Raw genomic sequence first — 17801 nt, 5'->3', positions numbered from 1 at the left:
GTATCCAATTTATGATAGCGCATTGAAAAAGTTTTTTTAATAAAAAAAAATCAATTCATGCTTAATTATTATGTCTTAGAAATTCTTTTTCTCCTTTTTTCGTTAAACTTGCAACAGCCTTTATAACTCCTCAGTCCGGCTCTCTCGCAAAATCCATTCTTAGAGGACGTCCACTAAACTGTAAACTGGCTGGTATAAAGCTAAAATCAAAAATAAAAAAAAAAATTATGACCGGGTGCCATCTCCGAAAAAACGGTACCTACCCACTAATGATTTATGCATTGTACAATAACTATAATACAATGCAAGCTCAAAAAAGTAACATATCAATCATTGTGGATAATCCAATTTCTAGTTATAAATAATGAATATTATGTCAAATGTTAGTACTTAAACTACATTTCTGAGCTAAATGTAAATTCTGTTTGAACGTTTCTATTAAATAATAGTATAACTAGCGGACGCCCGCGACTTCGTCCGCGTGGAATTTAGTTTCTCACAAATCCTTCGGGAACCATGGATTTTTCCAGGATAAAAAGTAGTCTATGTGTTAATCTAGGCTATGATATATCTTAATACCAAATTTCAGCTAATTCGGTTCAGTAGTTGAGGCGTGAAAGAGTAACAAACATTCATATCATCAAAATCATCAGTTTTCGCAAATCTCGGGAAACCATGGATTTTTTCAAGATAAAAAGTAGCCTATATGTTAAAACAGAGTAAAATCTATTTCCATTCCAAATTTCAGCCAAATCGCTTCAGTAGTAGCGGCGTTATAGAGTAACAAACATCTAAACATCCAAACATCCATACAAACTTTTGCGTTATATAGTCTTATCATCAGTTTACATTTGCTAGATATAAGCATGCTATTTTTAAGTATGCTCCTAAATAAGCATGCTCAAAGCAAACATTCCAATTGCACATGCTAATTTGTATCTATCGCTCTCTGTCTATAGTATCGTGTTAGACAGGGAGAGATGAAGGTGAAGATAATACTGAATAGCAATGCTGATCGACTAGCATAGTGATATAGTATAATATTAGTAGGATAGCAAATGGAAATGTACAGCGGTAAACAGGAAATGCGAGTGCACTAAATATCAGTGGACTATGCATACATCATTCTGTCGGCAGGCGGACGTCGTGGGCGACCCAGGTGACCGTCTCGCGATTTCTACTACTATACCGTATATTAAATTAAATTTGGAGCCATGATAATAATAATAATAATAATAATAATAGCAGCCTTTATTAACAATTTACCTTAATATAAAAAACTATACAATATAAAAAAAAAAAATTACGACACCGGTAAATCGTCTTGCCTTTCGGCATAGGCCTCCTCCAAGATCTTCCATGCCTTGCGATCATGAACTTTCCTTTTCTAAAGTGTTCCTGCTGTCATCTTCAAATCATCTTCCCATCTTCTTAATGGCCTGCCATGATAGCCCAGTTGATATGATTTCTGGCTCCGATTCCGAAAGGTGTGGGTTCGAATCCGGTCCGTGGCATGTACCTTCCAACTTTTCAGTTGTATGCATTTTAAGAAATTAAATATCACGTGTCTCAAAAGGTGAAGGAAAAAAATCGTGAGGAAACCTGCATACCTGAAAATTTTCTTGATTCTCTGCGTGTGTGAAGTCTGCTAATTGGGCCAGCGTGGTGGACTATTGGCCTAACCCCTCTCATTCTGAGAGGAGCGAGCTCGACAGTGAGCCGAATATGGGTTGATAACGAAGTAACAAAGAACGAAATTAAGTTTTTAGTCGGTGGATTTGGGTCATGATTCTTGGTACGAGACTTTAGTTGTGGGTTATGAAATTTTGAGATTTTCTTTCTTATCACAAAGAAGACTGTATGAAATTGTATGACGCCCAGTCATTTTGCGAATGGGGAAATAAAATAGTGAAATGGTTTTGGTTATTTTTTCCTTTTTTCATGAGGTACATCATTATGAGCCATTAAGGCCTCATACGAAATATGGAGCTTAGATTGACCACGCTGATCTAATGCAGGTTGGTGGGTGGATACTGATTATGTTTCAATCATGATAGATCCCTATCAAACGTTAATAATGATCAAGATAATGATCAAGATCGATAACTTAACGTGCTCTCCGAAGCATGTGGGTTTAGCACAACCAAAATCCCCTGTAATATTTTTGGAAGATAGAAAAAGTTAGTATTTGAACCTGACCCAGTATTTGAACCCAGGACCTGGAAATCCGAAAACATAGACTAACAACTGAACCAACGAGGTTTAATAACTCAGATTTCAATATTTAAAAAAAAAATTAAATCGATTTAAAAATTATTACTTAATAAGTAGTGCCTGTTTAATCTCACATAATTAATATTAAAAGATAATAAATGCGTAAATATAAATAAAACAATTAACATAAACATCCTGTAGATAAAACATGACATTGAAGTTATTTAGTGGAGAGCGTGAAATGCATTTTGTGACGTCAATTATTTAGCTCTTCACACAAGATCTGTCAATGACAATTATTTTATTGAGACTCTCGATAGCTCAACGGTTAAGCGGCTGGACTCATCACGGAGGGGTGGTGGTTCGATCCCCGCCCCGTTGGACTATTGTCGTACCCACTCCTAATACAGTTTTTCTCGACTAGTTGGAGGGGAATGGAAATATTGGTCATATTTAAAAGATATGACTTCTATTATGGATTATGCTAAGCTAATTAAGCAAATTAAATAAAAACTAGAAAAAAAAGTAATAAAGACTGTCCCTGTCTATATATTACTAGCGGACGCCCGCGACTTCGTCCGCGTAGAATTCAGTTTTTCACAAATCCCGCCATGGATTTTTCCGGGATGAAAAATAACCTATGTGTTAATCCAAAGTAAAATCTATTTCGATTCCAAATTTCAGCCAAATCGCTTCAGTAGCCGCAGCGTAAAAGAGGAACAAACATACTTACACACTTACGCACTTACACACTTAAACACTTACACACTTACACACAAACTTTCACCTTTATAATATTAGTGTGATATAAACTTTGTATATCTGTATGATTAAGGCGACCTATTTGGCCGGATTACACATCGGCCCTGTGGCGCAACGGATAACGCGTCTGACTACGGATCAGAAGATTCCAGGTTCGAATCCTGGCAGGGTCGCGTGAATCTTTTTTTTTTATTTTTTACTTTTTTTTGTAGTATTTTAATATTTTTTTTTTATAAAATATTAATTGTTTCAGATAAACCTGCGGCTAATACTGGTGTCTGGAAAAACGAAGGAGTTCGTGTTCAGTCCGGTAGACTCGGCCGGCGACATAGCAGTTCACGTTTACGACAATTGGCCAGAAGGTAATAAAAAAAAAATAAGTCTTAATTTAAGCCATTTCTGACAGGACCACATGAAACAACACTGTCTGCAAAATCTAAATCTATAAGATATTCTCACATGGCTTGAATTAATACATCACCGGCTTAGCACCGCCTTCATACTGATCAGCAGGTAGAACATATTATGGTGTTATTTTTCGCTTTTTAGTTTAGTGGGTACGTTTTTAGGTTTTGAAGTCGGTTGTATTTTTTTTATTAAAATTTTTATTTAAATTGTATAGATACTCGTATAAATTAAGTCTATGCTAATAGTAAAGCAATTTTATTAGCAAAAAGTAACAGCGTATTGCAATCATTACTTTCGGAGCTGCAGGGATATAAAGGGTCAGATTTGCGACGGTGCCGCGGATCCCTGAAAAACGCCCCATACAAAATGGTAGGAATTAATGACGTCGTAGGTACATAATGATCGTTAGATTTGTATTGGCGTTCAAACAAAATTACTAATATCTTTGTTATTTGTGCGTTTATGTTTATAGTTTATATTTTAAAAATTACACATTTAATGTAAGGAAGCTAAAATCTTTGCTTTTTATGTATAAATTAGTTAACATTGACCTTATTTACCCGAATGTATCATAAAAATCAATGTATTCAAACCTAGTCATCATCCCCAATAGATAGTATGAAAAATTAAAATTACAATTTCTCTTTTAAGAATTTAAACCATTGTTAGTGTTATTCACATTACTTTATTATGAAACACGGCAAAAACTCACGTGAAACAACGTATGCCCGACTAGTTTAGAACCCATACGGGGCCCATAGTCAAGACCTGGACTTCGCAGTTTGAATCGCGCCGCGTTGCAAGAACCAGCTCATGACTAAGGGCCCCGTAAATCAAATTACTAGCAGGGTTAGGTAGGTTACTTCTTGGTTTTTATCCGTATTAACAATTTGAACTGTATCTTTGTGAATACGAGTACAACGTAGTTCGAAAGCTGTTTCGCCTACTTACCAAGTTTCCAATGTACATACTTGGTGCAAACCAGTTCAATATTATAATGAAAATGTTATACGTTTTGCATCGGTTTTATAGTATTTTTTTCAAATCCGCTGGGTCATTCGCTAACGCAGTATCTTTTGATAAATATATAAAGGCCATCGAGCCTGTTTGACATGAGTAGGTACCTACCTAAGTTTGATCTTTATTAAGTGATAAAAAAATATTTGTATCTCTCTGTACCTGAATTAAAATTAAATGTCAACTTTGATGGTTTTGATTTTATGAAAGAAATAAATCTTGCTAATGTTTTAAAACTTAATAGTCATTGTATCGCATTCAGATTCACCTACAAAATTGTTTGTCGTTTTTGAGGGGCACGAGGTAAACTCACACATCGAAAATATAAATAACAGCAATAAATATATCCTGTGTCCTTACACTACACACATATATAAATTAAAATAGTATACACACACGTGTAATTTTAACACAATGAAACATCGATTGTATAGATAGTCTGTTTATACACATTAAATAAATGATCACATAGTTTTGACAGAGGGGTAACGTCTAGCGAGGCAGGTCCTATGGTAATTGGTCTGAGGGTTGAATTTGTTGGATTCCGCATCTTAAAAAGAAAAAACGGAGCAGTCATAGGAGCACTTTGTTGACTGTCTGTCTATCTGCCTGCCTCTGTCAATACTGAGTTTTTGACATTTATAGCAAATATGTATAGACGGAAAAATAATAAATTCGCCTTTACCTCACAGGGTACCGTTGAAATAACTATTATATTTATGAAAACATTTAATTTATGACATGTATTTTTTATATAATGGAAAAGTAACTATATTGAATAAATAAATACCCGTTTTTAGCTTTTTAGGAATGTAATCAAGAACCTTTTCATCGTAAAGCAACATGCGTGCCTACAACTCGTGCTAAAGATAAAGAGAATTGTTTGAAGTCAAGATCCAAACTTGACCACAACCGCATACGCATTGATGTGGCTTACCCTTTAGTAGTTTGTTAATCTAGAATCTTCGCTAATTAAATTTAGTAGACCGACGGATGTTGCTAAACTCTAAATTGGCTTAGACAATACTGTTGTTCAAGATTCCGTTGTTGCCACTAAATTAGTCTTGACCATTAGTCTGCTAATTCCAGTTGTAATACAAAACAAAGGAGTTTGCGCTTTACTTAGCTCCCCGACCAGTGCCGCAACTATTCTGACGGTGGCTCTACTAATTATGACGAAGTTTGACAAGCATACAGTAGCGCTTATCTATAATGATGTTTTTAACACGTATTCAGTGAGTCTCTCTATCTAACACGATACTATTGATAGAGGAATAATAATGATTACAGAATAAAGTCAAAATATTTTTTTTTTCCTTTCTTTTATGCAATATAGGTTTGCGCTTGACAACAATGACAACAAGACTTAATGCAAGCAATCTAAGTTGCAGAGCGCTTACCTAGAAGATGCCTAGTCACTCTTGGTTTGAAGGTGTTTAAATTATGTATGTAAATATGTTTGAGCTTTTGGTTGCTAATAAACCCTGAACCCTCACTTGTTTGTGCTTTGCACGATACCAACTGTATTATTGTTGGTTTGCGTACGAGAATTTCATATTTCCGCTCAACAACAATATTGCTTGTTGCGAAGCTTGATTGATATTGCTCAATTAAGCAGTACTGGGACCTACTCGGAGCTAATCGAAAATGTTGCCAACTTTTGATGTAGCTACTTGCTCAAAATGGCCGAGTGAATTGAACAACTTTTCGAAAACTAAAACTGTGCAATATTTTTTGTATGTTTTTTTTTGCACTCCAGCAATCCTTATATCTCGTGTTTTTTACACACTCTGGTACAGTGAGTAAAATCTAAAAGAAAACACTAACCTTATCTTTTTTCACCATTCATTTCAAAATAGAGCAAAATCCCAAAAAAATCTTTTCTTATCTCTAAACAAAAAGCACCAAAACTCACATTAGAGTTAAGACGTGAACAGATAGATGGTACGAGTTTTTACTGTAGGCAACGTGCTCGGCGGAGCATGGCGTGCCGTGACACTGTCATTGATACGACGCACTTAAACTATGGCACGATGGCGTTTTTGCGCTATAAACCATTGATATCTAACAACCCTAAGATATACAGACATCCCATTACCTTTTGTCACCCTGTTTTAACGGCACAATACGAGTACATAGCTAGGCCTCTTCTTATAGGAGAGGGTATATGCAGCTTTGACCCACCACGGCGCTCCAAATCGGGTTTGCAGGCTTTTAGGGTAATAATATTATCAACGACCACAACAAAATAAATGACAATGATCAAGGCCAATGCACATTTATATAAGAGAACTTCGAGAGCAGTTCGGACGCCCAGATAAACTGATTTTGAACAATTCACTATTGTCATTGTGTGATTTGTCCTTTACACATAATATAAGTTACTAAGTTACATCTCTTAAAAGATTGAAGATCGAATTGAGGGCTTCAGGCTTCAGTTCAGATAAAAAAAGTGATTGTAAATGGATGAGACGTGTGCGTCTTGGGGCGCTCGACAGAAGTGACAACTTAAACCTGCTGCCGTATGCGTAAGAGAAAGATGCCAGATAGAGTGGCGCCGTAACGCGTTACGTTACGAAGCGGTTTACCCTCCCATAAAAAGTTATCACTTCAAAAAGTAGCTTGTGCTATACCAGATTATATTCTATCTCTGTGCCGAATATACAAATATCGTTCAGTTTTTAGCGTAACAAACATTCTTACATCCACACGAATTTTCGCGTTTATAGTGACGAAGTGTGTGTCTTTGGAAACTTTATATCAACGGACGGGGAACGGTAATGGGGTATCCAATGGTGCGATTTAATATTCCGCTTAAAAGAATGAATCTCGACGCGCTAATGGCTCACGAAATAATTTATACCCGCGCCTGTTATTAAAGGGGCCATATTTCTCTTTGCAAATAATTTTTCACGTCGCTTGAAACTCTCACGCCTACCAATTTTGTATATATTTGTACACAAACATACATCGCACAGTTAACTTTACGTTGTTTAGAAGAGTTTTCTCCAGTTAATGTAACCTATCTAATTTTAGGCGATCAAGCTATTCGCTCGGCATCATTGATCTTTTTTACAGTAGATTAATATTTTGAGGTAGAAGACCTACATCAAGATTTCATTTGTACTCTAAAAAGGATTCATATATATTTTTCTCCATAACCGCGTATATCTAAACACTTGACTTTCGGAAGAAACGAGACAATGATTCGCCTTGCGGCGGCTCTAGGTCATGCTGAAAATACTGGCACACATTGCCAACGTTTTTTTATTCAGTAACTCTTCTCAAAATCCAGGTATTTCGAGAAGAATCACTGTACCAACTCGCCTTCAAAGTTCTAATTCAGAACATTGCAAAGAAAAATTAAATAAATAACGTAATTTTGCAAACAAATTTGCTATAGTATAAATACAAATGTTACTTGTACTTTGTTTACACGTTGATACATAGCATTTCTGAGTGCGCATTCAGTAAGCTGCACGTAAACACTTGACTTTCAGAAGAAACGAGACAATGGACAACGAGTCTCCTTGCTACTTGCGAACTGCCGACGGCTCTAGGTCGGGTTAAAACCACTGACACACTTTGCCGACGCTTTTATATTCACATTCATTAACTCTCTTCAAAATTCAGGAATTTGTGAATCAACCAGACTTAAAAAACTCAAACACAGGAAAGAAAAATTAAAAAAGAGAACATAATTCAAACGAATTTATTATAGTGTGAATACGAAGAAGAGTTACTCGTACTTTGTATACACGTTGATACATAGCATTTCTGAGTGCGCATTCAGTAAGCTGCACGTAAACACTTGACTTTCAGAAGAAAGGAGACAATGGGTCTCCTTGCGACTTGCGAGCGGCGCTGCCGGCGGCTCTAGGTCGGGCTGAAAACCACTGACACACTTTGCCGGCGCTTTTGTTACGAAAGCAACACTGTTGCGTAATAATTATCATTTTAACTATTAAATAAATGGAGGTAGGTACTGCCAATGTCCAATGATTGGCCTATGTAGGAGGTTACAGTTACGCAAAAATTATGTATGACAGGATTACTCTCCTTTAAGCCCTCATTCGCACGAGAGTTTTTTTAACAGACGTTAAAAAAGAGTCCAAATAAAGTATACTTAGAGTTAAATGAAGTTCTTTTACCAACGCCCAAAATTCGCAAAATTTATGTATGACAGAATTCTCTGTCTCTTCTTTAAGCTCTCATTCGCACGAGAGTTTTTTTAACGGACGTTAAAAAGCGTTCAAATATAGTATAGAGTTAAATGAAGGTTCCAATTCCAATTCCAACGCCCAAAATTGATGTTAAGCGTCATGTTTTATTGTGAACATATACTTGGGAATGCATTTGTTATTTGAACGCTTTTTTAGCGTCCGTTAAAATAGCTCTCGTGCGAATGAGGGCTAAAAGTTGTAAAAAAAATACCACGATAGGATAGTCTATCTCTCAATGTTAACTCACTGTAATATTTTTATGGTAATTTTTAAAAGCCTTAAGCCCATTAACTTGACATTGTTTTGACAGCCGAGTTGACCAGTTCCCATTGTGATCAATTTAATCATTATTATGGGCTTTTACGAAATACCAAAAACGCGGTCATTAATAATTGATTTAATTAATAGATTGTTTTTTTTGTAAACCAAATTTGTTATAGATCAGCTGGGCCGTTACAATAGGCTAATAATAATTATGAATGAAGCACGAATCAATTCTGCCCCAATGGTGTCAAAACAATATAAACTTAAACCGTTTAATATTATGATAGAGCGGCAAACAAAAGTTGAAAATTCATTAAGAATTATTATGGGACCGTCCCAAAAAGCAGGAATTTGAGTCATTAAATTTTCAAGAGAAATTATTATCTTTCGGTGGCGTTCCGCAAATTCACTGAATGCTTTATAAGATAATAAATTTCTAAATGGCCCAAAAATGTTTGAACACGTGAATGTATATCCACTTCGCCTACTTCAGTGGGAGGGGAATTATCTCGGTACGGTGAACGAGTTAAAAGGCCGAGGCCGGATGCGATCCCTACTTCTTTCGTATGGGACTTGAGAATTGTACCCACTGTTTGAATGGCTCGATCGAAGTGGTTTTAACTTCACTAATAAGACATTTGATGTCTTGTTAGGATGATATTAGTTGCGGTTTTACCAACTGAAAGGCGTTTTGCGTTAATGTACTATCATGATCTTTGAATCATTCTCCTGAACTATTTTGGTTTAACAACTTATTTAAATAAACATCAATTTAATTGAGAAAATTGTCATCTACCTACTGAATGATATCCACCAGTAGGGTTTCTACACGGCATCGTACTGGAACGCTAAATCGTTGGTACGTCTTTGACGGTGGCGTGGTAAACACACACACACAGCCACAGCTGAAATCTCTCACCAGCCAGACCTGGACCAATTAAGAATATTTAATTTGGCCCAGTAGGCTAATTCACTATCTTTGACGTATGCTAGTTGACCTATACAAAATTGAGATTCTATGTAACGAAATGGCATACGGAGCCTACTGGTGGATATAATACAGTAGGTAGATGACATATTTTCTCAATTTTATGTATTAACATAAAATTGATTGATATTAAAGACCAAAACAGTGAATAGGCGAAGTGGACTATTGTCGTACGCCTCCTAACACCGTATTTTTTGATTAATTGAAGGGGAACGTGAGTATTGCTCAACATTTAAAAAGATATGGCAAATATTTTTTGAAAAAATTGAATTATTTGCACCACAAAAGTGTCTGCACTCCTGAAAAAAAAATTCAAGTGTTTATGTTGGTGATGTGACCCGACATAACGTCACTGTCTGCATAAAACACGCCGTCAAAGTGGCACTTGAGTGCAACCTGCGTGGTAAGTGGTATCCGCATCTCTTCAGCGCACTGTCGGGTACGATAGACCCGAGACCGAATGCGGGTGGGCGGATACTCGTTGGGGACCACTTGAGATTCATTTCGCGCAAGACGTCGGGTGAAAAAAATATTTCCGGGACCTCTCTCGGAATACGTCTGCCGGTTTTGCATTTTATTTACGATAGCGTGGGTTTATTGCGTTTGTAAATGTCACAGTGTCAACTCCGAAATGGCTTGACCGATTTTGATGAAGTTTTATATGAATAATGTCACCGTGAAATTGTAAAATACGTAAGTTTACAATCTCACTCGCGATATTGTAATCTAGTGCGTCGTCTCGCATACAAATATCAATGACTAGCTGACGCCGCGCGGTTTTACCCGCGTGTTTCCCGTTCCCGTAGGAAAACGGGGATAATATATAGCCTATAGCCTTTAAGTGGGTTATCTAACACTGAAATAATTTTTCAAATCGGACAAGTAGTTTCTGAGATTCAAACAAACAAACAAACTCTTCAGCTTTATATATTAGTATAGATATGCCACACGGTGCCGCAGCGGCGCCGCACCGCACAGTGTGGCCTCTTCCTAAGGTAGTAATTGAAAATTTGATATTGCAAATGAAACTTTTAAACTGAAATTTAAAACTCTTTGTTTATTTATTGTAATTATAACATAAATTTAGTGACAGTTTTTGATGATCAGACTATTAATTGAATGATTATTATTTATAAAACTGAAACGTCACTTAACATCAGGTGAGATCGCAGTCAAGGGCTAACTTGCACTTGAATAAAAAAATCCGCCATTATATTGTAAAAATAATTAACAAAATTCTACAGCAGGATAAGTTTAAGTTTTAAGGGTCGCGTACCGAAGTTTGCCGCTTATTAAAGTTTCGCACGAACGTTTGTAAATGTACCCGCAAAGTTGGCAATCACAAATCATATCGAGCGTGAGCGAGATATAAACACAAAGAAAGAGAACGGAGAGTTCTCCGACCAAAAAGAAAATTTGAGTTTTAATGAAGGAAAAGTCACATAATACTAATAGGCTAGTTCACTATTTTTAACGTATGCTAGTTGTCATACACGAAATTGAGATTGTAATGTGTAATGTTTTTTAATATGACCAATATTATAATGAATGGGAACATTCACCACCAACTTAATCAGGAAAGAATGTATTATTTACGACATTAAACCAACGGGGCGGGGATCGAACCACCACCACTGGGTACACGAGGTACAGAGGAAAGCATAATAATTGAGAAATTTGTAATCAACGATTTCCATCGTTATGCAGTCAAATTATTGCTTAATATCGTTGGTATATAGTCATCATTTCATTAGCAGCCGAAGGACGTCCACAGCTAGACATAGGCCTCTTGCATGGACTTCCAAACAAAACGGTCTAGAGCCGCGAGTATCCAGCGGCTCCCTGCAACCCGCTTGATGTCGTCAGTCCACCTAGTGGGGAAGCGAAGGAAGGAAGGAACCTACCCTACCCATACCTTACACCTACTCTACCCCTGAAATCATTTTTCATTGTTTTAAGATGTATTTTGCTATTCGATGCAGAGACAAATCCAGCGAATCAAAAATCATGAAAATCGGTCCAGCAGATCTCGAGTGTTGTAACAAAGCCGACTTTCTTTTATATATATATATATATAGATAATAGTAAATAATAATTACGTCATAGCCTCAACGATATCTCGTCGATATTGGTAACACTTATGCAATGTGTAGCATAAATACTGTGATATATTTGGGCGATGAGTGCAACGAAAACCGGCAACATTTTCCATAAAATAACAATAACATATGAGTCGCAACGGAATGGCGAACAGTTGTGTTGCGGACAACATGGGAAAAACAATTTAAACTGTGAGAGCCACTAGAACGCGAGCCTGCAATAGCCAGACATGATTCATTTTATGAAGGCGGTAGTCAGATGCGTGGTAGATTTACAAGACGGAGGTCCTGGTTTCGATCCCCGGCTGGGCCGATTGAGGTTTTCTTAACTGGTCCAGGTCTGGCTGGTGGGAGGCTTCGGCCTCAAAAAAAAAAAAATTAAAAAAAGATAGTCAAAATTGACGTTTCAAAAGTGCATGTAAACACATACCTACTTGAAAGACATGAATTTGATTTTTTTAACCTTTTGCTACTCTACCCTTAGTTACAATTAGTTTAGAGACCCTTAAAGTTCTTTTGAATAAAAATATTGCCATGTAGGTTGGAGTGCAATTGGGGACATGATTTCTCGTATTATACCGAAGAAACTATTTAACAGAATTCGCTTTGTGACGGTTTTTTGACGGCTAAGTGTCTGGACCCTTAATTACCTGTCAAAACTACCACATTCCAAACTCTATAATTGGTTACCATACTTATGATAGAAGCACTGGCACTGGCTAGCAAACTTCTTCACCATCATTGACAACCCATATTCGGCTCACTGTTGAGCACGAATCTCCTCTCAGAATGAGAGGGCTTAGGCCTTTGTCCACCACGCTAGCTCAATATGGATTGGCAGACTTCACACACGTAGAGAATAAAGAAAATTCTCAGGTATGCAGGTTTCCTCACGACGTTTTTCCTTCACCGACTTTTGATATTAAACTTCATAATAATATTACACAACTGAAAAGTTGGAGGTGCATGCCTGACCGGATTCGAACCTACGTCCTCCGAATCGTAGGCAGAGGTCATATCCATTGGGCTATCACGTCTCATCTTGACAAACTAAAGTTTTCATAAAATGAGGGATGTGTGGCTCTCGCAGGCCATTGGTTCATACTCGACGCGACGCAGTGCTCGTTTGTCATTGCAAATGAGTATTTATGCAATCGGTGTACTCGTAGGTCCTCTCAGATAGGTTGCAAATTAAACTGATGATACTACTTTGATACGAGTGTTATTGTATAAAATTGTCCTCCGTATCGGTTCATTGAAAAAGCTGGCATTCAGATATCGATTTTAATAACACTGGATCAATCCATATCGTCATGTTATCTTGGAATGCCAATCCTATTGCTTGGAAAGTAAATAGTGAATTTATCTTCCAAGCAATAAGATTGGCAGCATCGTACCGTAACGCTAAATCTCTTGGCGGTACGTCTTTGCCGTTAGGATGGTAACTAGCCACGGCCGATGCCTACAACCAGATCCTGACCTGATGAATAGAGTATTGAGCCAATGGGCTTATGTTTAAGTTAGAAATGAAGTAGATACTTCGATTAAAAATAAGATCGCATACTTAGTAATATTTTACTATACGAATATATTGAAAAAGAAATACCTTTCAGATAGTTTTTGACCCGTTATCGCCGCGTTACAGAGACTTGAGTGGAAAAGGGAAGTGTTAGTCGACTATCAAAGGATCCTTTAACCCTACACACATTGTTCACAAATACGTGACTTCACTCAAGGTCATTCTCTGGCATTCTAGGGTCTTATTTTGGTTACAGTTTGATTTGTTAATTAAGTTGTCCTGAGAAATGTTGTGAATCATAACTTTTGTTCGACATTAGTTTTCTTATATTTGTAATCACTTTTGAGTCCTATAATAGACCTTCATATATCATCCATTTTTACTATCAATATTTCTAGCTTATATCTATTATAGGTACCCATATCAACCAATCAAGAATACGCAAATCTTCGAATATAAAACAGGAACAAATCATTTTTATTCTAATCAGAGAGAGCATTTCAATCGTGTCCCCAATCTGGAGGCGTCGACCCAATCTTTTGTTTGCAGTGGATTGCTTTGATTTCTAATATCGTTTGAAGCTGATTGTGACAACGGGTCGGTATCGAGGTATGCTAATTTCTTCTTTGTCTGTTCACGCAAACATGGGCCTTTCAATCAGGGAACCTTCGCCGCCTTTCGCGCCATTTCTTTCGGCACTTCGATACCTTTGTTGATTTAAATCCAAAATTGAGATTAAAGACAGATTACCAATCTAGAGAATTGCCATCATGTCTTCTTATCCCAGTTTTTTTGGCACGTCATCATTAACAGCCGATGTACGTCCACTGCTGGACATGGGACTTTGCATTGCAAACTCAACGGTATCCATCTGCCAATATCTAGAGGCTAAAATATCCAATGCAGACTAGTAGGTATTATTTTACCTAATAGATTGAATGGTTAAAAGGCTATAAATAAAAAATCGAAAAAATTATCTCCTAAATCAAAAATCCTCCACTAAAGGCAAACTAAAAAAGTCTGTAATAAAACTTCGGACTGTTCTAATTATTATTATTTATCATTAGCATCTGATAACAAACACGCCCATGTAGATTGGATCAGCGTTGTGGATCATTATCAGCCGATGGACGTCCACTGCTGGACATAGGCCTCTTGCATGGACTTCCAAACACAACGGTCTCGAGCCGCCAGCATCCAGCGGCTCCCTGTTAACCGCTAGATGTCCTCGGTCCACCCAGTGGGGGATCGACCAACATGGCGCTCTCTGGGACGGGGTTGTCATTCCAGCACCTTAGGACCCCAACATCAGCTCTTGGAACTTTATGGCATGCCCATTGTCACTTCAGCTTTGCGACACGCTGAGCAATGTAAGTGACTTTGGTTCTTCTGTGGATATCCTAATTTCTGATTCAATTCGAGAAACTCCAAACATAAAAATATAAATCCTGAATCCCTTCTTAGGAGAGCGGTCTAGTCCGGCAGTTGGACTTACGGACGGACGGAATACAGCACTACTAAAAATATTCACGTGAACAAAATCTTCGCATTCGTTTCTTGAGGTCAGCTTTTTACGTGGTTTTTTGTCTCACGTAAAAATCGCGACTTCTACCTTATTTTTTTTGCAAAGTAATAACGCAAATTAGATACTTCCCCGACGGTGCTTTACTCTTTTTGTAGTTGCCCGAGGCATTTTGATTCTCGGTAGAGCAATTCTCTCACTTCTCACGGTTATTTCCCGCGACACTATTCTCTGAACTCACATCCTCGCTGTCACCGACGCAACGTTGACATAGAAATATATTTATTTCATATTATTTATGTGTTTCACGGCGATTAAAGAGTCAGTACAGTCATTATTTGTTATTATTCCAAATAACTGAACCCCAGATAACAATACTTACGTCATGCTAATTTTCGGCGCGGTACCGAAACACAGCAGTGCTTCGATCTGATGAGTAATGCCAGTTCCAGGCAGATAAAGCTTGACAGTTAATACCTGTGCTTCAAGTTGACGATTGTAAGGAATCGTTTATTAAGATGTGTTACTTTCAAGCCTGCACAGTGTTGCTATATTATAGGCGACCAGTCGCCGCCTCGCGGTTTCGCCTATGACACTCACAAATAACGTGACTTTCTAGTGGTAAAAGAATTTTTATAATCGGTCCAGTAGATCCAGAAGGTAATCTCTGTAGATCACTGGACCGATTTTAACTACAATACCACACACTTTACCTCTATATATTATTAGTATAGATGGATTTCGACTTAATATTGGTCATTTGGACGGAAGTCAAGTAAAAATACTGTTATTTAAGTATTTAAATTTATAAATATAGAAAAGAGTAAAAAAGAAATATATATATTCACCGTATCACATCACTAAATAAACATAAATACATTTGTACGGCGAACTCAAAGACGACCACAACGTTGTACGAAAAACAACAGTACGTCTCGTCCGCTCGTTACACACGCCCACGCCGGGCCACGGGTGCGCAAAATAGAGCAATAAGTGATGTACCGACTCATACCGAGCACTCAGTTGTCGGCAGGACAATGACCCTGACGTTAGGTATTGTGAAACCTGATCTTTGCTGAGATATGTGCATGTAGACGTTTTAAAAGTCATTGGCACAATACGATGCACCGCGGTTTGGATGACTCAATGGTTTTCTTTGTTGCAAAGTATTAAGTACCCTTTACGGTAGACGTCCACATAGCCGCATCGTACGTATCGGACGCTTCGCATCAAACGGATTTTTTTAATTTTACGGTAGATAATTCAGTTCGATGCGATCCGTGTCGGATTAGAGGACGTACAAATAGTACGTTCCGATTGATGCGATACGCCCGATACGTACGATGCGGATCTGTAGACGCCTGTCATAAATGGTTTAACCTTGGCTATTGGTAGAAACGTCGTGCAACGATGCTATTTCAGGGCCAGGCCTCCCTCCCCTCCTAATAGGAGAGGGCATATGGAACTTAGACCCACCACACTGCTCTAAAGTGGGTAAGGGTTCATTTACACGAGCAGCAGTCGCCGAGTGCAGCATATTTTTTTATATATCGAATAAGCTCGCGCTTGACCACGATTTCACCTGATGGTAAATGTAGATGTGGCCTAAGGTTGCCTAGAAGGTGCTTCTCTTCTTAAAGATGCCCAGGTTATAAGAATTGGGAAACACTGACTTCGGTAGTGTTCCATAACCTAGCCATACGAGTACTGGGGATGTTAATGACATAGGGATGGAAACCTACCCGGTGTCTTGCAGTGCGATGGTAAAAAGGTGACGGTGGTACGAGCTCCTATAACTCCTGTGCACACTCGAAATATATTCTACTAGCTGACGCCGCGTGGTTTCACCCGCGTGGGCCCCGTTCCCGTAGAAATACAGGGATAATATATAGCCTATAGCCTTCCTCGATAAATGGGCTATCTAACACTGAAAGAATTTTTCAAATCGGACCAGTAGTTCCAGAGATTAGCGCGTTCAATCAAACAAACAAACAAACTCTTCAGCTTTATTATATAAGTATAGATAATACCGAGGGACCAGCAACCTTCCGACGTTGGCCAAGGCTGTGTGAAGTTTTGTCAGAAGGCGTGAATATTTAGATTCTTTGTACGTTCCTTGTACAAGATTTCGTACATACAAGATGTAATGTAACAGGGCAGTAGGAATGGTAAACACAAATGTGAGTAGGCCTGGGCAAGATGGGCGCGCGCGATTAGTAGCGCCGCCACCACAAATCTACCGATAGCCGCTGATAAACCGACGCCGTCGGGTAAATTACACCCGTGCACCGTGTGCCTACTCACCCAACCCTACCCTACCCATACACCTATAACTCGACCTACCAGTAAATAGCTTGAGATTCAGTATTAAATACAATCAAACGGGAGGCATCTGTACATTTTGTAAAACAATCATTTTCATTAAGAAAATCGTAAAAAAAGAACTTATTAAGGTTAAGGACCCATTTCTCAAACATCACTCAATAAGGGTCCCTTATTGAGTGAAACAATTAAATTGTTAAAAGCGAATAGTTTAGTGTCTTAATGTCTTTTAGTTAAGAATGTTTTTATGCGATATGTGTAACAAGTAATTAAAAAAAATAAGTAAATATTAAATTAAATATTGGTCAAAGTCTTTTACCTCTTTATAATACTAATGTTAAATGAAAGTTTTTGTAATTGAAATAGAATAAAACAACTTACAAAACTCGTACAAATCATACCCACGTGAAATGGCAACAGGGAATATTGGCAGCATTTCCGTGATGGACAACCACCACGTGCA

General features: G+C 37.7%; 1 protein-coding gene and 1 non-coding gene across 2 annotated transcripts in view; both read left to right on the top strand.

Moving 5' to 3' along the window:
• LOC112049154 (ubiquitin-like protein 3) overlaps nucleotides 1-17801 on the top strand; it is a 236975-nt gene that overhangs the window by 209095 nt on the left and 10079 nt on the right. The window contains exon 2 of the mRNA XM_052888586.1: nucleotides 3230-3338. Within this exon, the coding sequence (XP_052744546.1) occupies nucleotides 3230-3338 (109 nt within the window). The remainder of the gene's footprint in view (nucleotides 1-3229; nucleotides 3339-17801) is intronic.
• Nucleotides 3077-3149, top strand: Trnar-acg (transfer RNA arginine (anticodon ACG)). The gene has a single exon. It is a non-coding gene; the product is annotated as a tRNA-Arg (tRNA).

Source organism: Bicyclus anynana, chromosome 23, assembly GCF_947172395.1.
Source record: "Bicyclus anynana chromosome 23, ilBicAnyn1.1, whole genome shotgun sequence".
NCBI classification, from domain to species: Eukaryota; Metazoa; Arthropoda; class Insecta; order Lepidoptera; family Nymphalidae; genus Bicyclus; species Bicyclus anynana.
This window is presented reverse-complemented; position numbering and strand designations above follow the sequence as displayed.